Source organism: Lissotriton helveticus, chromosome 8 (genome assembly GCF_964261635.1).
Source record: "Lissotriton helveticus chromosome 8, aLisHel1.1, whole genome shotgun sequence".
Lineage (NCBI taxonomy): Eukaryota > Metazoa > Chordata > Amphibia > Caudata > Salamandridae > Lissotriton > Lissotriton helveticus.
Window position 1 is genome coordinate 906,875,059 of NC_136069.1, and position 22,311 is coordinate 906,897,369.

Consider the following 22,311-nt stretch of genomic DNA (forward strand, 5'->3'; position numbering starts at 1 on the left):
CCCTGGAAGATACCGATGGCGACCACCCCCTCCTTGAGGCTATCCACCAAGCGGAGTGGTCGGAGGCGACGGCCTGGAAATGAGGACAAATCATCAATGACATCAACACCGAAGTGGCGAAGACAAGTGAACCTTGGGTGTGCTGGAGGAATCTACCGGCGATACAGCGTCAGCGAGGAGGCCCCCCCTCCTAGAATTGTTTGTGTCAAGGAAGAGACTGTGTGAATCATCTTCCTGAACTAGTGACATATCCTTTGTGGTTTTGGTTGTAGCTTGGGGTGAAGGGGAAGGGAGCGAGTGACAGACAGCTCAGTGGACACTTATGCTTGTTGCCAATAGCAGGGTTAAGTATGGGGTGCGTGAGGATATGGGGTGCGTGAGGATGTGGGGTGGGGGGATCAAGGAGGGGAAGGAGAGGGAGTTTGGGAGTTTCCGATTTGCAGTTTCTTAGTTTTGCGTAGTAGCAGCAGGTCATTTTCACTCACAGTGCCAGGAGCAGGTAGACAGGGACAGGTGGCTAGTGACCCCCCCCGTATGGCCCACGTGACCCACGAACGCCATGCACGACCCGCCATATACCGTGTTGACGTGGAACGTCAACGGATTGGGTAGTAAGATCAAGAGGGGCCTGGTGAATAAGTACATCAAACGGCTTAATCCAGACATAGTTCTCCTACAAGAAACCCATCTCCGAGGTACCCAATGTGACTTTATTGGGAGAGGGGAGTACACCACACTGGCGCACGCTGGATTTTCCCCAGGTGCTCGAGGTGTGGCCGTGCTTCTCAGGAAAGAGACGTTGGAACTAAGAGGTCTTGAAAGTAAGTTGCTAGAACTGGAACAAAGTATAGCCCCAGACAACGAGGCCGAGATACTTAGGCAACGGGAGATTACGCAGAGAGAACTCAGAGCCCTGGCAGAAGGGAAGGCCCGTACCCAAATACTCACCACTTACCATAGACCACAAGAATCAGGTGATAGGGAGGGGAAGCTCCTTGCGTGGTTGAGCCGGAAGGAAAGGGAAGTAAATTGAGTAAACGAAATAGAAGAGGAGGAGACACGGTATACAACAGCACCCACAATCGCGACAGCATTTGCAGGTTAATACACAACCCTATAGGCGGCCATCTGGTGTTATCGTAGGAGGAGATAGATGGCTAGACATGCCCATCCTCCCAGCAGAAGAGATGGCGGCCGTAAACGAGGAGATCACTCTACAAGAAGTGCAGGCTGCTATTGACAAGCAGAAGTCAGGGAATACTCTGGGGCCGAATTGACTTCCGGGGGAGTTCTTTAAGCAAAATGCTACACCGCTAGCTCCACGCCTCCTGAATATGTTTGTGGCGGCAAGAGAAGAGGGAACGCTTCCCCCGGATCTTCGCCAGGCCACGGTTGTGGTCATCCCTAAATCAGGCAAGCCCCCAGAAAAGTGTGGCTCTTGTCGCCCAATTTCCCTCTTTAATGTAGAGAACAAAATATTGGCTTCTATTCTGGCCACACGGCTACTGGCGATCATCACGTCCCAAGTTCATAAGGATCAGTCGGGCTTCATGCCTAGATGCGCCACACGCCTCAACCTCCGTAGGCTGGCAAACTGGCTGGACACGATCAAAGGGAGTGGGGTCCCCCATATGCTCTTATCACTTGATCCCGCAAAGGCATTTGACACAGTAAACTGGCCCTTCCTCCAGAGAGTCCTCTTAAAATTTGGCTCTGGCCATAACTTTCGGACATGGATCAATCTTCTATACATGAATCCCAGAGCTAGAGTGCGAGTCAACAGAATCAAATCAGCGAGGGCTGCCCGCTTCCCCCATACTTTTTGCCCTCGTATTGGAACCACTGGCATGCCTGATTAGAGCACACCCAGACTTAACGGGTTCCGGGACCTTGGAGTCCAGCTACTGGATGAGCGTATCTCGCTCTACGCAGACGATATGCTTCTGTACATAACAAACCCGGACAAGACACCAGCCCTAATTTTTCGAGTGGTTGAAGAGTACGGTGCGAAGTCAGGATACAAGATTAATTGGGGGAAATCAACCATATACACACTAGGGGGTTGCATAGACACGCAGTCCATCCTGTGCATCTTCCTATTGCTGAGGAAGCCTTTAATTACCTAGGACTTTATATCTCCGAGAATGTGACAACCTGTCTAGCCAGCAACATTCAACGCTTCCTGGCAGACTTCCAAGACGATGTGACTAGATGGAGGTGATTCTCCCGACATTGCTTGGGAGGGCGGCTATGTTTAAGATACTACCCAAGTTATTGTACACTTTCCAGAACACGTACTACAAAATCCAAGAAGTTATCGTTAGGGCGATGAATACCGAACTGGGAACCTTGCTTTGGGATGGAGGCCACCCTCGAGTGGCGCTGAAAACACTACAACGCAGCCAGTATAATGGGGGAATCGCACTGCCTGATGTCCAAGTATACTATAGGGCAAGACACCTCGTAGTTATCAACAAATGGGGACATGCTCCTCAAGATCACCCCACCTACGCCCTAGAAAGGCTCCAATTTTCCAAAAGCTTACACCTTCACTACACATAAGGGGGGCAAGGGGTTACGAAGTTTGTTGCCAGCTACTCAGAAGGCGACTGAGGCGTGGAGGGAAGCTGAGCACATTATAAAATGGGGACAAAGATTGACCAAGGCCACATCCCTATGGGAAGGCACGCGACTACCCGAACTGGCAATGTTAAAGGGATTCAAAGGATGGGATGCCATTGGGATTAGCACTTTAGGAGACATAACGAGACAGGGCACCCTGATGACGTTTGTTGATTTGCAAAGAGAATATAGCCTGGCGGACACGCAGCAGTTTAAATATATCCAACTCTGACACACCTGGCAGGAGTGTAGACAAAACATCAGACATCACTGACCTACCGGAATATGCCCCGTTAGAAGGGCGGCTGCTCCAGGAAGAGATACCAGAGAAAGTAGTCTCCTGGACATATAATACCTTGATAAACAATGCACCCGTTAACTTATTACCACTTCGGGTTAAGTGGGAGGACCTTGTGGGCGCATTAGATGACATTGACTGGGAGACGGCACTAATGCATCCAAGGGAGGTGGCTATTAAGCTTAGGCTACGATTGGTCCAATATAAAATTCCTCAGAGTATACTACGACAGGGCGAGGCTGCACGCGAGGGGCTGGGCGGAGACACCGGAGTGTCTGCGCTGCAAAACAGAGCGCGGTACCTTTGTCCATACTTTATGGGACTGCCAACAAATTTGTGACAACTGGACACGGATCCTGCGGCAACTAAACAATATACTCCATATACACATCCCGACAGACCCTAAATATATATAGATGTGGATATTACGAGATATCAACTCCTGCTATGTAACCTAGGTCTTGACGTAGCAAAACGAGACATGGCCAAATATTGGGGGAGACAAGAAGTTCCCACCCTGACAGAGTGGCGCACTGGCATGGATATGTACATGGGAGCTGAAAAGACCGTATACAAAGCACGGGGATGTACACGGAAATGTAGGAACATTTGGCAGCCATGGTTGAGTTACTACCATTTAGAGATGGAAGAGGAAGATAATGCGATATTGCAAGCCATATAAACTGGCGGGGGGGGGACCTACCTAGCAGAGAGATTTCAGAACTACACACTATGTGGGGTAGACGACGAAGGGGGCAAGAAAGATATTTGTACTGTCGTTAACTGTCTATCATTGCTTCCAGTGACTTGTGTTGGATATAGCCAATGGAATTTGACTGCAATGAACCTGCTAAGATGTTTTTTTATTTTATTTAAAAATAATAAAAATATTCACACACAAAAAACAAATAGAGAGGAATCATTCTTTAACAAAGAATACATCTTAACATGTAATATATAAATTTGAAATTACGTACACCAACACAGGTTTTCCAGATATCCTTGGGTGTCGCAGAACTTCAGTCATTGTCTCTTTTGTTTCTTCCATTCTCTCTAAATCACTAGAGTCCACAACAAAGATTACACCAAAGGACTCTGCATAATAGTTCTTCCAGATACCACGTATTCTTTTCCCGCCACCAAGGTCAAAGATTGTGATTTCAAACCTTCCTTGCTTCAGCTCAGTTTTTGAAAATCCAACAGTAGGAGCTACATCTTCAGGTGACTCTGTTAATATTTTGGGGGGGAAAGTAAAAGCAGAGAAATGTTAAAACAAATACCCACTTGAAAAACGGAATTACCTCAGGCATGGCAGGAGCTTGATACTTTTCCAAACATAGGACACAGAGGCTAATAACATCATGGTCTATAGAAATTGGGAGGCGTGGAGAAACAACACACGTTCAAAGTCAATATTGGCAAACACAATTTGGTTTGTGGCTTTTTTTCATTTAGATATACTCCGTGTTAATGACACTCTCAATCCTTTGCAGACTAGCATTTGACAATGGCCACCATACTTATTAACTTCTGAACTCAAGCACCCTATTCTCTATAATACCCCATTAAACTAAAGGGGTTTCAATAAATTCGAGTTATCTAAGAAGTCATCTATTTGATATGAGCTCTTGGCTCTGAAGCTGTGTGCTCTATGAACACAAAGAACCTCCAACCACATTATCTATAACATGGCATCAACTGAAATACTGAACAGTGCAATCACAAACAACATGAAATTGAGAAGGAACTTATTTAGAAACATTGGCTCTGCTGCTCCATGTACACATGGAATTATGATAATAGAGTATCAGGGTGCAAAAGAAAAACACTTGTTTAAAATGGCTTCACAATAAGTCATGTATGGCAAACAGATCATATGTGGTGAACACATTCACTGCCATCACCCGTCCTATTAATTTAAACAACACAGTCATCAGTCATTTAGCCTTGCATGCATTTTATCAGGTAATTGAGTTAGCAATTAAATATTTCAGAGCGAAATGCCACAGAGAGTGGGCAAAATCTCGCTGTAAAGGGTAACAGGCAACACTGAGATACAGAATTAGATCCAACATTATTTATATAATATGCACCCGTTAGTTTGAAAATGGGTGGTATAAAGATGTATGCCACTGGGGAGGTGAATCAATTTCCATTAGCCAATGTAATCTAAGTAATTTCGCTTTAAGCTTCATACAAGAAATTGTCAAAATTAGGCTACGGTGCAAAATGGCAAAACATTCAAGAGCATGGGAGCAATCTTAATGACCGGAATACTAGTGGCTGCTGTTTGCGGTGTTTGCATTATTTGTTTTAGGGGAAATGCACCTTTGCACCCAAACCGATTGCGAGGACGCATTTTAAGCTAAAATATAGCACCTAATGCTGGTTTTGCCTTTTGTGTAGTTCCGTACTATTTTTCTGAAAATGCTTAATTACGGTAAAGCAATTTAGGTGAATTTTACTTGCCCCTTATTATTACGTATAATATGGACATGGAAAAAGGGAAATAATAAACCTTGAATTAAGCTTAAAGGAAACTTAGATTTTATGGAAGTTTGGTTTTCTGCACGGGCTCAACAGTTTCTTGCTTTTATGGCATATTTACCTCTGAACACTGGGAGGCTGGTAAATACATCTGAGAGCATGGTCTGAACTTTAAACGTGGTAATAAGGGACAATTCCGCACAGCCCTTCCAGGTTCCAAATGCTGTAACCAATTGCTGCAGCCAGGACATGTCCAGTAAGTTTACAATGACTAGGTCACCTAATACGTAGTCTCTAAAGGCCATAAGGCTTAGGTTCATAATGCGTAAACATAGGGCATGCTAACTATGGAACCAGCATGACTCTACTACAGTAACAAGATTCAAAGTACTATTGCAATGTATAGACTAGATGGGTCATTTATTTAATCTGGAATTTCCCTGGGGTGTGTGGAGCGGGGTAGCTGTATTGACTGGGGGGCAGTTTTGAAAGCCCAAGGCCTCTTTTGGTGCCTCTGTCATTTCAGTGCCCTGAAGAGAGACAGATTAAAGAGACACAAAGGATAGATTGAATGAGAAATGGAACAAGAGGAGAAAGGGAGCAGGGTTGGTTCGAGCATATCTGCCAGGGCTACTTTTGGTTCCCGGACTGGTCTTGCGGGCTTATGAATAAAAAAAATATTTTTCTTACGTTGGACTCTGGAACTCCCAAGAAAACCATCAACGCACCATTTTAACATACACACATGCAGTATGCAGGTCACAGTATAGATAGTTTGATATACACTTATCATTGTTTGTGTATTCGTACTTATGTGCATATATAGAGATCTAGAAATAAAGAAGACGTAAACTAGGATGCAACATTATTCCCACATTCTATAACAGTGGTTTGGGACTAGTGAAAGCATTCAGAGTAGAGAGTCAGAATTTAGGCGCTTTGGCTTAGGTTTGAGAGATGTCCAAGAAAGGCAGGAGGTGGATAGTTGCACAGTGAGATACTTTAACGAGCTGCATGTTATTTCGTTATAAAAGTGGGATAACGGTGTATTATTGCTCCGAATTTAGGGTGTTGGTTGAACCTTGTGCGTCTTTGCTAGCTATGCTGGAGAGACAGGAATTTAGGATTCAAACAGTGGTTTATTAAGCAAAACACATACAGCTGTATAATATAAGAACAGCAGGGCCTACTGGATAAAGCACTGAAATGCTCGAGTGGTCTCCCCACCCACCAACCCACACTAACGCTGCACGTTCTCCTGTGCACTTCTGCATCCCGTAACAGTGTACGGTAAGGCCCTTTCGCTCCCATATCATGCTTGATCCCTTATACTCCTCACACCTGCCCCCCTGGATGATGTAATCAACTATTTCATGTGAAGTGCTGAGCAGGGCAGGATCACATAACTGAAAGCACTACCAGACAACAGGAATATTCATCTAGTTCATGGGATGGGAAGGCTGACCCTTGGGACATCAGGCCAAACAGGAATCTGAAATAAAGTAAAAATGATGAATGCTGTAGGGAGTCAAATCCTTGGGGCATCTTCCTTATGTATCCCATTTATTAAGTGTTCATCCCCCTACTGCTTCCATACCGTGCTGTGGAGTCTTGAAAACGAAATGTGGAGGCACACACATTTACAGTACTGCTGGTAGAGAGGAGGTGGTGACAGCACTAATGGGGCTGGACCACACCCAGATAGTGAAGTTCTTTGTAGGCTGGTATTAGCAGAACACAGGCAAAGAAAGATAAAAGAATGTGCATGTAAGCTTGCTGTGTGTATATGTCTGGTTATGCGTCTAGTTGCTTACTCCTGGCAAATGCTGGCTCCAACCCTTGGCACAAGACAAACAGCAGTAGTCTTGTTTGGCATAAGATGGCCTTTCATTTGTTGGTAAAGGAAATATTTATAGAGCAATGTTGTGATCTCAATTCAGGCATGAGAGTGACTCCCACGTGTCAAGACTCTCCCCCACCTCCGACTTCCTCACACACAAACGTTTCAGCTGCTAGAGGATGGGGTATACATTGGGGGACTAGCTACGGTTTTGCTACACCCAGAACTATAAGCACATTCGCTGGAAAAGAAGATTTTCTCAAAGGCCAGATGTATTTTTATGACCTCCAATAAGCAATCGCCATGTCAGCGGACCTCACAGAACTTATAGGGGGTGTTATCCCTCAATCTGCCCGCCCTGTACCTGAAATGCATCCTAGACGTAAGGGAAAAATAGGAACAGAGTTGGGAGTCCGGCATCCTGGCACAAGGCACGTCTCTTGCAGGCCTCTGCCTACAATCTGCATTTCATCCACCCTGGGTGAGCAAATGAAAGTAGATGGCCACCGATCGTCTCCTTTGGGCACCTGAAATGCCCTAAACATCAGGGATAAGGTTTGAAAAATAGAAACATGGGTAAGAGAGCATGCTGAAAGGAATACTTTCTTACCTGTACCTCCAGTTCTCTCATAGGGGAATTTCCATTATAGTAATAAGCACTGAATAGTCCCGCCCACGATCTGGGATGCCAGAGAACTTTAATTAAATATGGTCCGGTCCATAAGGGTTTAGCCATTTCCAACCAATACATCTCCCGATGGATAGTTTCCTGTATACTATTGTGAAATCAAAAAGCTAACAAGATACCATTAGCTAAACCTAAAGCACACTCAACTAGAGGTAAAGCGTCTACTGCTGCTTTATTGAGGATTTACTTTTATACCAGATATTTGCAAAGCAGCCTCATGAAGATGTGTCTAGACATTTACCAAGTTTTACTGCCTAGAGTCTAGACTCTGATGCTAGAGCAGACACACCAGTAGGACATGCCTCCCTCAGAAATCTATTTCCCTTAAGAGATACCTTAGTTCACTCTCTGTCTACTCTGTTGTTGCAGGGATTCTGCACAAACACGGAACTATGCACAAGATTACAGGACTTAAGTGTATAGGGACTGGGTCTTCCCACCACCTTGGTACCACAAACCCAGGACCGACTAGCTATAGTGTCTCACTTGCTCTCCTACTCACTTACGGAGAAACAAATGATTAGACACCCCAGAACACAACACTCCCAGATCTCTCATGAATCGCAGTAACAAGACTCACCCTTTCGCTCGCACTCGTGTACTCATCCACAATGAGATCTGACAGAGACACGGGGTAGTTTAAAAAATGTATTTTAACTAACGTGCCCTCACTTGCAGTTTACGTGCCACAACAAAAAAGGAAATTCATAGTACGAATAGAGTCAGCACAGCAGCTAGTCAATAAACAATTAAGGGAGATGTCATCGTAAAAAGAGAATGGGGAAAAGACCATTGTGCCTAACCTCCCTCCCCTTGCTAAGAATACGTATTATTATATAATAGAGGATCTCTGGGCTTTGTCTGCAGACCTCATACCTTAGCCTATAGAAGGTAGATTTACATCCTAAGCGCTTTCCCACACTTCTCCCTTAAAAGGTCCCTCTCCAAGTGTCTCGCACCTATTCGTGTACCCCACTAAAAACCCAAGTATGCTGTCCAAACAACAGCTGCATCAGTATGTTTTATCTGGGGCTAAGGTCTGACCAGAACAAAATAACAAGGGGCATTGTTGCACGACCTTGTACATAATGTTCAGTCAACATCCCTGGAACATGTAGAGTGAACACAGCGATGAGTTCTCATGTGAAAGCAAACACTGAAAGTACTGTAAAAATAAAGAAGTGTAGTAGTGTGAGCAAAAGCAGCAGGCAAGCTGTAGCGTGCTCGTGCTAAGATAGTGAAATACAACAATGTTCCGATGGGTGCCACGTAATGTATACATTTATTGCTTGATTAATAAAAATCATTACAATAGTGAACATGCAACAATAAAACATGTATCAAGAATAAATACAGCCTTTGATCCATTTTTAGCATCACGTTTGAATAGCAAGTAGTTAGGGGTTATAACAATAAAAATAGTTTGAGGCCTAATCAGTACCCATTAAAGGTTTCGAAATCTCTCCAAGTTCATGCTATGTGAGTTTGGACTGCATTTGGGCATAGCCCCTTTGATTTAATCACGGTTAAAATGCCATAATAATGAATTTAGTTTTAATATCTTACAAAAAAAAAAAATAGATAAAACATTAATCATTTTTTACTGGAAACCTACTGACGTCCATTAGCGATACATTTCAGTGTTGAATGTCTAAACCTCTGTGCAGAGTGATAAAAAAATCTAAAACCAAAAGGGGCACAGAGCCATAAAGGTCCGGTGGTATCACAATACCTGGCTCTGCCGCTATCGGAGAGAGTAGTAAAATGAGCGGATTGATGTCTCAATTGTATTAGAGTAGCCCTGTACTAGTGGGACGTTGTTAACTCACTGGTTCTCACAGCCTTTTTGCAGCTCCTATAACAAACTTAGTGAACCGGATGTTAAGCATTGAATTATCTGGGTTCATAGATATAAGAATAGTTTGTCGACCCGCCGGCGCCAGAAACACAAAGTGACGACACAATTGATATATCTAGGGCTCATAGTGGCTAAGCGGCTTATCACTAAACGCTGGAAGTCCCCTAACCTCCCATCATCACAGGCATGGTATCATTCTATGATATGCTGGGCACAGGTGGAGGCGGTGGCCCTGCGCCGGGAGGATGCTATTGGTATACGCAGGGTACCAATAGCTGCGGCCTGGGACACAATTCTCACTGACCTGCGGGGTGCATGGCAAGAGCACCCAGAAACGTAAGATCTAACCCTGGGGTCGAATGCCAAGGACGACGGCGCGGAAAGGCCCACAACAACAACTTCGATGCCACCCCTTCACTAGCATGTACCCCCTTACCCCCTTCCCCCTCTTCCTCCCAATGCTCTTTCCACTCTCCCCTGCCACCACCTGAGTGCTGCCTGGGGTTGCGAGAAGAACTGGTAAAAGTAGCATGAGCTTCTGGCGGACCCTTAAATAGACAAGAGGCAATAATCTTGGGGCGCTGCAGCGAGCCAGACAGGTACTGGGAGTGATAGCGGGATATGTGACCAATATTGTGATGGCTACACCACCTCATTAGTTAGGGACATTCAGTGAGATGCATTTCCCCTTCCCCTCCTTGTTCCCCCTTCCCCCCTTCCACAACTTTCCACTTCCCACCACCATCTCCCCTACTGGTTTCAGTACGTATTCACCCTCCCCCTCCCGCCCCTCCTTCCTTCCCCCCCTTGTTTCGATCTTAGTTTGTTCATTGTATTTCATGTAAATGAGTACATTTGATATCGCAACCACTATGGCGTGTATTTAGAAGGAAAATGCACAAATGAATAACATGATTGTGGTGCTACAGTAAAAATTGTAAAACTAAAAAAGTAAATTAAAAAAAAGTAAGAATAGCTTATCAACAGGTACAGACACCAAGCGTGTTCCACTCGCCGTGTAACAAAGTCTTTCGCTCATTAAGAAATGCAGGGCAGAGACATACCACGTGCTCTATTGATTCCTTGCTGCTCCCACACCCCCTACACATTGAGTTGTTGTTAGAAATGGGATTTCTGGTTGGCTAAGGCTTGCGCCAAAGCCAGGCAGAAACCACCACTCTAGTCAGGGCAAGGGAGTTACACGCCAAGATAACCCCTGCTCACCCCCTTGGCAGCTTGGCACGAGCAGTCAGGCTTATCCCGGAGGCAATGTGTAAAGCGTTTGTGCAACACACACACACACACACAGCAGCAACACACTAGGAACACCACAAAAAGGAACTCCACACAAGGTTATATATAAACATAGCCTTTGTATTACCATAAACACATTAGATCATAATCACACAATTACACTGTGCCAACTGGCACTGGGGCAGTATTTACAGGGGATTATATACACACGACAGGGCCACGTGGGCCACTGTCAGAATCAGCACTTAGCAGAAATAGCACTTCTAGAACATAGAATACTTGTAGCACAAAATAACAATTGTAGAACACAACCAGTAACCACTGGTAAAAGGTAGGAACACACTACGCAATACTAATCACCTTAGGCATAGATCACGCAGGTAAACATAAACTCGCTAGCATAAACCATACTAGGCAAAACAACCTCCTAAGCATAAAACACAGTTAGAGGTATAGAACAGGCCTAAAGGCATAACACATTATGCATAAATCACATTAGGCATTAGGTAATCACAAACACAGTATACCATCACCTTGCACCAGAGTCACATCAGGTACTGACCCCAGGCCAACTGGCCTTCCAGGGGGCTCAAATGCCAAGTGTCCAGAATGTCTGGGCTGGCTGCGCCGGCAGCAGGGGTAGAGTGCGCAAAAGGTCGGGCCTAAACGATGCAGCTGCCCACTACCTGCTGGCAGCTGTAAGATCACCAAGATGCGCACAGCCTAAACGTGGTAGCTGCCCACTAATTGCTGGGCAGCTGAGAGGTAGGAATGCGGCATGGGCTCTCAGTAGCCTTTGGGACAAAAGATGCCACACGTTGGAGCCCTCTAGGCTCGGAAATCAACAGGTTGGAGCCAGTACGGGCTCTAAATTACTTGTACCAAGCCCCTCATGAGGACTCTAGAAATACGGGGCGAAGTGTGGGAGCCACTCAGGCTCTGTAAATCCACGAGGTGCCCCTGGCAGCCATCTAGGCTCTGATACTCAAGGGGCCAAACTGTGGAAATGCGCAGGGGCCCCTCTGGACCCTCTCAACCAGTGTACTCCTCGTTGGAGCGGCCCGCTGCCAAGTGGGGCCGCTCGAGACACAAACAGGGCCAACCGTCGGAGCAGCCCTCTGTAAAGAGGGGCTGCTCGGGGTAGAGGCACCGGCAGGGTGCGCAAACTCACTCCTCCCCCCAACTGGCTTTTACTCACCGGCTCTCATCGGTGGGGAACTCCTCTCTCCCCTCGGTCCCTCTCCTGGGGACCGGGATCTCCCCGAGGCGGCGGTCTCCTTTCTTCCGGGGGTCGGCTTCCCCCGTGACCGGGCAGCAGCATCGCGCTGCTCCTCTCTCCCCAACGGTGGCTTGAGGCGGCGGTCTCCTTTCTTCCGGGTGTCGGCTTCCCCCGTGACTGGGCAGCAGCGTCGCGCTGCTCCTCTCTCCCCAACGGTGGCTTTTGGGCAGACACGGGGCTTCCCTCAGCTCATGGGAGCCCCGCTTGCTGATTTCTGGCCTCGCTGCAGCTGGCTTCTGTTGCCGGACGCCCTGTAACTGGCTGAAGACTAGGCCCGCCCACAACCAGGCATCGTCTCGGCCTGTCTTCCGGGTCGCGTTGTTTCTTCTCTACGAAGGACGCTATTACGGGGTAGGCTCTCAGAAAATAAATATTCAAAAGCTGCAATTCTGCAGTGTAGGCACCCGCTCTGCACCACACAAACAAAAGTCACCACCAACGCGGCAATTCTGCGGGGTGGGCTCCCGCTCTGCACCACACGAACAAAAGTCACGACTAATGCGGCAGGCAATGCAGGGTAGGCACCCACAGGAAATTACAACTCCAGAGCAGGATGGGCACCCGCTCAGGGTGAAGAAAGGTGGGGTAGGCTCCCGCCTGGCAATTAAGCCGGGGAGAATCCCTACGCCAGGGATTCCCTCTTGAGAAAATGCAGCTCTTCTCCCTCTTGTAGAAAATAAAGCGCTCCCAGGCGCTGTAGAACAAAGTACCAGGAAAGTCTTGGAGGGAAGGCAGGGGGGGGGGGGCAAAGGCTGGGCCCAGGGGCCAGCTCACAGGGCCCTCCAGCAGGGAGGCAGTCCCCAGTGGCGGTACCTCCTGGCACCCAGCAGCAGGCAACCTTCAAGATAGGATCAGTGAGAACACTTTCATGGGGTCACAGCCCCTTCTTATACACACATTCCCTTTGTCTAAGGCTGTAGGGCAGGGGGAAAACCAGTTACAACTGGTTCTTGAGCACTTTGTTTTTCTCAGCCCTCTCCCTATTCACAGGACAGGCTAGGGACATCAGACGCACCACAGGGGGTGGAGCCAGCATTGTGGAGAGAAGGCCCAGCCCTATTCAGGTCCCAGGTGCACTACTCCCTCCCATCTACATGCAGATCTCCCCATTCACCACAGGGCAGACCCATCCTGGCTCCTGGAGCCAGGCACACCAGCCAGCTCCTGTCACTCACAAGCCAGACAGGCAATCAACAGTCACTGCACACAGACATGCCAACTTCTAGAAGTGGCACTTCTACACTAGTCACATTAAATCTGCACACATCATCGCACAGCATTTAATCTCACGAGTTTGCACATACCAAACTCGCCCCTGCGCTCCCCACACATCAGGAACTACCATGGACACACATATCCCCCAAGCATTCCTAAGGGAGGGCAGGCTAAAATCACCACACACATTCAGATTGTGCACGCACTTTACACTGGGAAACAGTGTTAAAGTGCGCAGAAGCCAAAAATAACTAACACCAGGTCACATTTAAAAGCAAAAAGTTTAGGGGTGAACCTGCCAAATGGGCCAAGTCCAACAGTTGTCATTTGTGTGGCGCCAGCCTGGCAAATGATGCAAAAAAGGCCATTCTCCCATTCTGAGGGCCAAATGATTTTTTTCCAAAACACAGGGCAAGTACATGACAGATATGGTACTGCAGTCCCTGGCTTAAACCCTGATATAACTGCCCAGGCATGCTTGCGTTGTGCCGAACGTGCTCTGTGCGAGTGGAAGGAGCAGGAACGGACTATCTTTTTAATATACATTTTGAGAGTCTGCTGAGATGGATTGGAGCTCGCAATTTTCTTCAACTTCAGGGAATTGTAAAGAATCTTTTAAATAGCGTTGGTATGGTCGTTCCAGTTAACTAGTTGATATTTCCTGACACAAACTAGCCTCCAGGCTTGCTTCTATAGACGTGGGTACCTTATTGCAGAGCTTGATAAATGCTCTGGCCCCTACCGCCCTATGATCTTGGAGACCAAACTCAGGCCGTATCTGGGCAGGGGATGAGGTTTTTGGTAGACTCAGCACTTGCTAAAAATTCTTGTTGTTATTTTATTCACCAAGCTGTTATTTTTCCCCAGCTTTATCTCCTGACCATATCAAAGGTAGTTAGAGATTTTTGCCTTCATAACAGTTATTAAAGGAATCAGGCTTGGGCCGGACAGCTGCCTTGCGAGTTTCTTAAGTGCTACCTGAATGGTCAAAGCTTTGGCTCCAACCTCATCTGTTTTGTAAACGTGCCCTTTCTGTCCATAAGGATCCCGAAGTATTTATAGGAGTCGGTCCTTTCAATGCTTTTGCCGTTATAATGCCAACCACCACTTTGATATTTCCTTGACCCATGGGTGATGACTTTTGCCTTTAATCAGACCCTCCAGGATTTCGCGATTCACAAAAAAATCACGAAATAGGCAGATCAGCGCGATGGCCGCGATATTTGCTGATTTGGCCGCTAAAAAGGGTCTCCCTGAAGAAAGGAAATAATGAAGGCTTGTTATTGGTTGCACCCGACGCAAACGTCACTAGGTGTCACCGTGCAGCCATAAAAGAGTTGCTTCCTGGCTGCCAAACTCTGCATAACTAGGTGTAAAGCAATTCTAGTGTAATACATGGTGAGTATGAATTCCACTGCAGCAGGATGGAATTAAGGAAAACTGTTACCTGCCGTATTACAATGCTGTGATTGTAATTTTAGAGTTCTAAGAATGGGGCAGGTTTTCACCCACTGTACCCAGTGCTGAAACTGAGAATATAAAAGCGCTGTTTTTCACTGTCTGCTTGTTATGTCATCTTTATTGACTGATTTCTTTAACGCTGAGCTGGGGGGAGGGGAGGGGGGGTTGGGGTGGGGCGCGAGGGAGGAATGTACAGAGATGACTGGTGGACGTATGCTTACCTGTCTTTAAACCCTCTATCCCGGAAGGGCCTTTATTTATTCAGCCAAGTTAATTTTCTCTACTGAAAATGTTCTCCGGTGATATAATTGTTTATATCCTTTTTGCGCGGATTTCATCAGCCGTAGCAGATCATATCAAGGGAACTCTTTAGTACTCGGCACTGCAGGAGATTTCAACAGCAAGCCGTCTGACTTCCGGAGTCTGTATGAGGCAGTGAAAACCTATAAACTAGAGGGTCAATTACAGGTCTGCCACTCAAAGCGAATAACCAATGTCGGGGTACAGAAATCTGTCAATTAATGCAGGGAGGATTTTTTATATTTTAATTCGCAGAGCTACCTGCTCTTAAAACCAAATCATTTGTGCTACTAATTTAAGCATCATCATTTCGGCATCATCAGGTAAGCTAAAGTAAGGCCCTCGATTGTGAAATAAAAATGTCTGCAAACCAAGATCAGACAAAGGTTCAACTTCACAGCTTCCAGTGGGTCCTGAAGATAACAATGTCAATTTGAATGCAGATATTTTTAAAGCAGTGAGGAAGACTCAAATTGGAAAAAACAAACAAAAAAATAATTTACAGGCCAACTGGCAGTTTCTTTTTCGGGAAATTAGCTTCTGGTGTGCAGCCCTTGTAAAAGTCTATTCCTCCGCGCTAGATGCATGTCCCCATTCTAAGTTATAAGTGTCTGCAAGAGTGTATTTTGTTATGATTGTATGGTAAATTTTTGGTTGGCCACTCAGTACTTACAAAACGTGAGTCACCTAAGGTTCCTTAGCTCATTTTAACCAGACTGTAAACAAGACTGTTTTATATCTTCATGCCCTCCTAAGAACCTTCAGTCAGATCTGTAAATAAGTCACCATCACAGTGGGATTTTCTGTTTTGCTCTACCGTTTTAAGTATGAGTGTACGTGTTCTAGCGCGCAGAGGGATGTAGGATAATAACAGAAAACACAGGGCTTGCTAAACGTGAAACTGGTACCAGCAGGTTGGCAGCAGCTCTGTTCACCCCCTAATAAATGCCCAGGAATAATTTAAACAGGCAGAGATAAAAAAAGAATTAGCCTTTTATGTCTAACCAGGTGTGCATATGGGAATGGCTTCAATAAATCTATGCACTTCAAATTTACAGAGAAAAATAAAGCACTAAAAAAAGGGTAAGATCGAGTAAAAAATATAAATTGGTGTGCATATTGGAATGGCTTCAATAAATCTATGCACTTCAAATTTACAGAGAAAAATAAAGCACTAAAAAAAGGGTAAGATCGAGTAAAAAATATAAATTCTGACAGCCACTCTGTTCATAGCACATGGGAAAAGCAAACTGAGGTGCACCAATATCTGCATATTTCAATAATTCTCTGCATTTTCTGTTAATTTTGGAGAAAATAAATTCATGTATTGTGGGCTCAGAGCCTTGCTTTCTGTTCTAAGTTTTGTTTATGTATGCCAGCATGGACATGGCTAGCACTGGTGCAAAAGTTGCTGTGGCACTGGGCCCCAAAGCTATGAGGGCCCACTGAGTCTCGACAATGCTGCATTTTACTACTCGAACAGCAGTCAAAGGAGCTATTGCCTTTGCTTGCATCAGTGCCCATGGCCTCCTTGCAACACAATTGTATGCAAGCAAGGATGGATATGTGCGTTCTACCAAATATTTTTAATTTAAAGAGTTCCTAGACCTATAGAACCACACAACGACCTTGCGCCCTAGGGTGCCTGAGGAAGAGGTGTCCTGCCTCACAGATCCGGGAGGCAGCGATGCCCCGGCATGGGTGCATACATGGGCACCAGAACATCCCAAGGAGAAATCTAGCTCTCTCCCATGAGGTTAGGACTGGAGCTGTGCTTCCGTAGAGCTGCAGAAACATTAAACATGCCTATTGCAAAGTGGAATATTCTGCTGAAACAGTTTCCATTGATTTCAGACTGAAAATGAATGACTACGAGCAAAATAAAATGCTGCAAAAATGCCGCTAAATTTCCATATTTGTGCCGCTAAATTTCCATATTTGTGCCGCTAAATTTGCTAATCCATGCCGCTATATCCTGAGGGGGTCTGTTTAATAGATTTAATTCCAACTAATTTTTAGTTGTACAAGTAATCTCTGTAAGCCGACCCTAGTGTAGCTGAGCAGGATGAAATCGTCTGCGTACAATAAGTTGCTGATCCTTGTTCCGCCAAGTTTTAGGGGATGGGAGTTGACATCTTCAAGTAGCTGCAATAGATCCAAGATGAAAAGGTTACAAAGGAGAGGCGCCAGACCACATCCTTGTTTTACTCCGCGTGATGTTTGTATTTTTCTAGAGATGTGAGATCCATCTCCCAGTTTTATGCGGATCCATGTGTTTGTGCGGAACTGGATTATAGCTTTTAAGAGCGCAGACGGAACCCCCCGTTTCTGCAGCTTAGACCATAGTTGTCCCCTGGGCACACTGTCGAAGGCAGCCTTGAAATCAACAAAGCAGCAATGAGTTATCATTCTTGAGGCCGCAGTTTTGTCCATTATAACCATTATTGCAAGTAGGTTTATTACGGTTCCTGATTTTGCCAAAAATCCTGTCTGATTAATAGGTATACAATGGCTTTTTAGGGCCCACGGTGACAGGTCTTGAAGCAACAAACTGGTGTAATATTTGGATTCAATGTCCAGGAGGGCAATCATCCTGTAGTTTTTGGGGTCTGATCTCTTGCCACCTTTGTATATTGGATGTATGATTGCTCTGTGCCAGGCATCCGGGATGAGCTGATTAGATCAGCAGTAACTAAATAAGGGTGCCAGGTGTTTAGCCCAGAGATCAGTATCCTGTTTATACAGAGGCTGGGGGAGACCGTTTGGGCCGGGGGCTCCATTTGAACGACCTTTGGTAATAATTTGAGCTGTTCGAGTCATTGAAAAGCTTCAAATAATTTTGATACCTGTTGGCGTGTGACCTCTTCTTTGAGCGGCGATTTGACTTCAATTGCGGTTGACGGTATAATTACCAGATCTTATAGTTGCTTAGATATCCCAGCTTGGGTGGTGCCTGGGGCAAACTGCATTTGACTTGAGTTGATCTGTATGGCTGATATTAAAAGTTTGGCCAATGGGCCTTCTTTCTTTTCGGATGTTTCAAAATGAGCAGTTAAGGATACCAATTCATCTTCATGGATATTTGCGCTGCTCTGTCCTCCTTGATTATATGTTCTCCTGTTCACGAGGGACCAAATGTCTTTGAGCTATGATTTTTACTTGCATGGACTAATTTTGTCCAAAACTGTTCAGACCTTTTTTTTCCCCAGAAATATTGCTTGCCTTAATACTTTTTGGGCTTGCTTGTAGATGTTAAGTAGCAAGTCATCCATTGGGCACCTCCGTTCTTGTCTAAATGCTGAGTTACGTAAGGTTTTTAATTTCTAATTTTCACAGTTGTGATTGCTTGGTTACCTGCTTTGATTTTTTGTGGAGTATGTGAAAAAAGTTTGAGCAACTGACTTGAAAAATTCTCCCATGATGTAGTAAGCGGGGTATCATCAATGTTCCTTGCGTCTAATAGCACTCTACATTTTGTTGTTATTTTCGATATTGTAGAGTCTGACCATTTTAGCCATTTATGGTTCTCTGAGAGAATTCCTCTTGTTGTGTGGTTTGTCACAGCATGCCTTGCTTCTTGGCAGCTCCTGGTGATTACTTGAGGTCGATGGTCTCTGTCTCCTCGTGCAACGATGGTCTTGTGCAACAATGGTGTAGTTTTAAATCAAAGGGGAACCTTTCCTTATTGCATGTGGTGTAGTCTAAGAAAGAGTGTGTGCGGCCATTTGTTCTTGTCCAGTTTGGAGGGTTCAATCAATCAATCAATCAAACAGGACACTTGTAGAGCGCACTACATACCCGTGAGGGTCTCAAGGCGCTGGGGGGGGGGGGGGGTTGCTGCTACTGATCGAAGAGCCAGGTCTTGAGTAGTCTTCTGAAGGCCAGTAGGTCTTGGGTCTGCCGTAGGTTGGTGGGGAGGGTGTTCCAGGTCTTGGCGGCGAGGTGGGAGAAGGATCTGCCTCCGGCTGTCGTTCTTTGGATGCGGGGGACAGCGGTGAGGGCGAGGTCGGCAGAGCGGAGCTTGCGGGTGGGGTGATTTTTATACCGGTAATCCAGTCTTCCTCAAATGCTAGTTGGTCAATATTAACATTAGGTTGCCAGCTACATAAATTGAGAGTCCTCCACTGGTTCTGCCAAAATTGTGCTATCTCTTGGCTGGAGATCTGTATTCCAGGTATCCTTCTATTGAGAGACTGACATCTGACCATGTTTCCTGTAAAAAAAATGACCATGATTTTTTAACATTTTTATCACATCTGGTGACTGAGATTTTGCAGTGAGGCCATTAATATTCCCTGAACACTCTAGGAAACCGTGTTGAGCGCTGGTTCAATCATGATTTCCCCCAGAGAGGGCCACTGGCAGCCAAACCCAGTCAGCCTTCATAGTTTTAGACTCCTCTGTTGCGAAATGCTTGGTTCCTGCGGAGGCCCTACTTTGAGCTGATTTTAATATTGAGAATGGTGGCTTTCCGGTATTATCTAGCGCAGCCATAGATTTAGCAAGTACTAACTGGTACCGTGGCTCTGCTGGGGTAACTATGTTAATGGCCCATTTGTTAAATTGATCAATCCTTGATTTTTCCAGCTCTTTAATTGCTGGTGATGCCAGGGTGATTAGCTTTGCTTCACTTGTTTGTTTACCTGTAGTAGATATGAATTCAATGGATATAATGTTGCTGGATTCAACATGACGTAGTTCAGGAATAAATGTAAACAATTTGAGGCGGTTCCCTCTGTTCAAAATGTCGTGCGGGCCTTGGGTGGTATATTCCGAGATGAATAATAATTTGAATGTTGAATTTATTGTAATCAGGTCCAGACCAGCGGCAGTATAGATGCTCTTATCCTTTATCTGGGGTAGATCGATCTTCCTTTGAATGGCAGTTACTTGTTGCATGTGTCCTGCTTGTTCACCCTGAAGTTGATAAAGTGCTTTATTGGGGATGTTTACCAGTTTTTGCCAAGTCCAAGCTTTTTATGAGTGTTATTCAGAGATTATTGAGGAATCATGTCTGCTTACTGATTGGTACAGTGATAATTTTAAACTGGGACCTTTTCTGATTCAACTGGAGTCAAAGATTGTGACTTCTTCGCTGGAACCTCCCTCCCGCGCCCAGGTGATTGCCTGGACTCTTTATGCAGACGTTATGCCAAAGTTGTTTTGCTTGTCTAACCCGCTAACATTTTTGGGGATAGTTGTTGTGACAGAAAGGAGTTGCTTTCAGTGCTTACGGTGCTGGTCAAACCAGATCGTGTATTACTTTTATAAATTGGAGGGGGTTCGCTGATTTTGTTTTGAATTGCAGCACTGCGCTAGTTTTGATTTTTTCGCAATCCTTTTTTACCCTTTTTACTCAGATGTTGTTTTGGAGAAGATTTGGTCCTTATTCCCTTCCCTAGGTCGACATCCCTGATATCCGGAGTTGGTATTGTCTTTGACAAGGTCTGTTGTTCTGTCTTTGAGCGAGTTTGATCCTTCTTACCTTGATTGACTTGTTTTAGGTTTCCATGCTTCATAGTTGCCTCTTGGTGATCCAGAGGCAAGGCTGCTTCTAGGGCATCTGTCAATGGAGTGTCAGTATTTACGGTTGAGACCTTGTTATTCATTTTTTTTGTTGCTTAACGCTATGCTTTTTGCAGGGTGTCTGAGTAGTTAGGTCAGAAAAATGTGGATACGGGGAATTAAGGTGATCCTGCAGTCCTGTTGGTAATTTCCTGATTTGTCAGGACCAGGGTGAGAAACTGAGGAAGGGACGACAAACTATCAATTATTAGACAGCAGCAACTTACTGATTATACCATGTTGGTATGAGATTGCGCTTTTATAATCAGGTTATTATGATCTTCCAGTTTGTTGTCTATCCCTGCCGTGTATACTGCATGTGTATTTGAAAGATAGATGTTAGAAATGGGATCCCTGGCTGGCCAGGGCTTGCGCCAAAGTCAGTCAGAGACCACCACTTCCACGTCAGGGCAAGGGAGTTACACCTCAAGATAACCCCTGCTCACCCCCATGGTAACGTAGCACGAGCAGTAAGGCTAAACTCGGAGGCAATGTGAGTTAAGTGTTTGCGCACGCACCCCCAGCAACAACACCCAAGGCCCACCACAAAGGAAACTCCACACAAGGTTATATATAAAAATAGCCTTTGTATTACACCAAAACACATTAGATAAAAACACACACTTTACAATGTGCCAACAGGCACGGGCAGAATTTACAGGGGATATGTACAAGACAGGGCCACCTGGACCACGGTCAGGAATCAGCACTTTTAGAAGTAACACTTTTAGAACATAGAATGTAAAATCACTGTAGCACACAACCAGTAACTACTGGTAACCAGGACCTCACTAGCAACACCTGTACTAGGCGAACAACCACCTAAGTATCACAATACCTGTAGGGGTATTAGCACATAACACATGATGCATAGACATACATTCAGCGGTGTAAGGAAGGAAAACACATGATGCCTAAAAACATTCAGAGGTGTAGGAAATAACAATTGCGCAGAAATCACCTTAGCAAGTAAATCACAAGTTGCGCAAAGCTCACATTAGTCACCACTTGTGACAGTCCCTAGGCCAACTGGCCTCTCTAGGGCTAGGACGCCCTGTGTCCCAAAGTCAGGGGCCTAAACGTAGCAGCTGCCCATGAAGTGCTGGGCAGCTGTGAAGACAAGGATGGGCCAACGTCGGAGCCTCGCAGGCTCTGGGCTTGAAGAACAAATGGGGAGCTATGAGCCTCTCTGGGCTCCTAAACAAATACAAAGCCCCCTGAGCCTCTCAGGCTTCGAATACAAAATGGCTCCCTGAGCCCTCGGGGGCTCTACACACAAGATGGCCCCCACCGTTGGAGTCCCCCTCCTGGGGACTCGAAGTAAACTTGGGGCACCTAGAGCCTCTCAAGGCTCGCTAACTAAATGTGCCGCTCGGAGCTTCTCAGGGCTCACACATAACGATATGCCCCTGAGCCTCTCTGGACTCAAAAGAAACAAATGCCC

At 45.6% G+C, this 22,311-nt stretch overlaps 1 protein-coding gene across 4 annotated transcripts in view; it reads right to left on the reverse strand.

The window, feature by feature from the left end:
- The window catches only part of ARL13B (ARF like GTPase 13B), a 669,439-nt gene that overhangs the window by 374,881 nt on the left and 272,247 nt on the right, over positions 1 to 22,311 (reverse strand). For all 4 annotated transcript variants that reach the window (XM_078657718.1, XM_078657719.1, XM_078657716.1 and 1 more), the window contains one exon: positions 3,898 to 4,147. In XM_078657718.1, coding sequence (XP_078513844.1) covers positions 3,898 to 4,147 — 250 coding nt within the window. The remainder of the gene's footprint in view (positions 1 to 3,897; positions 4,148 to 22,311) is intronic.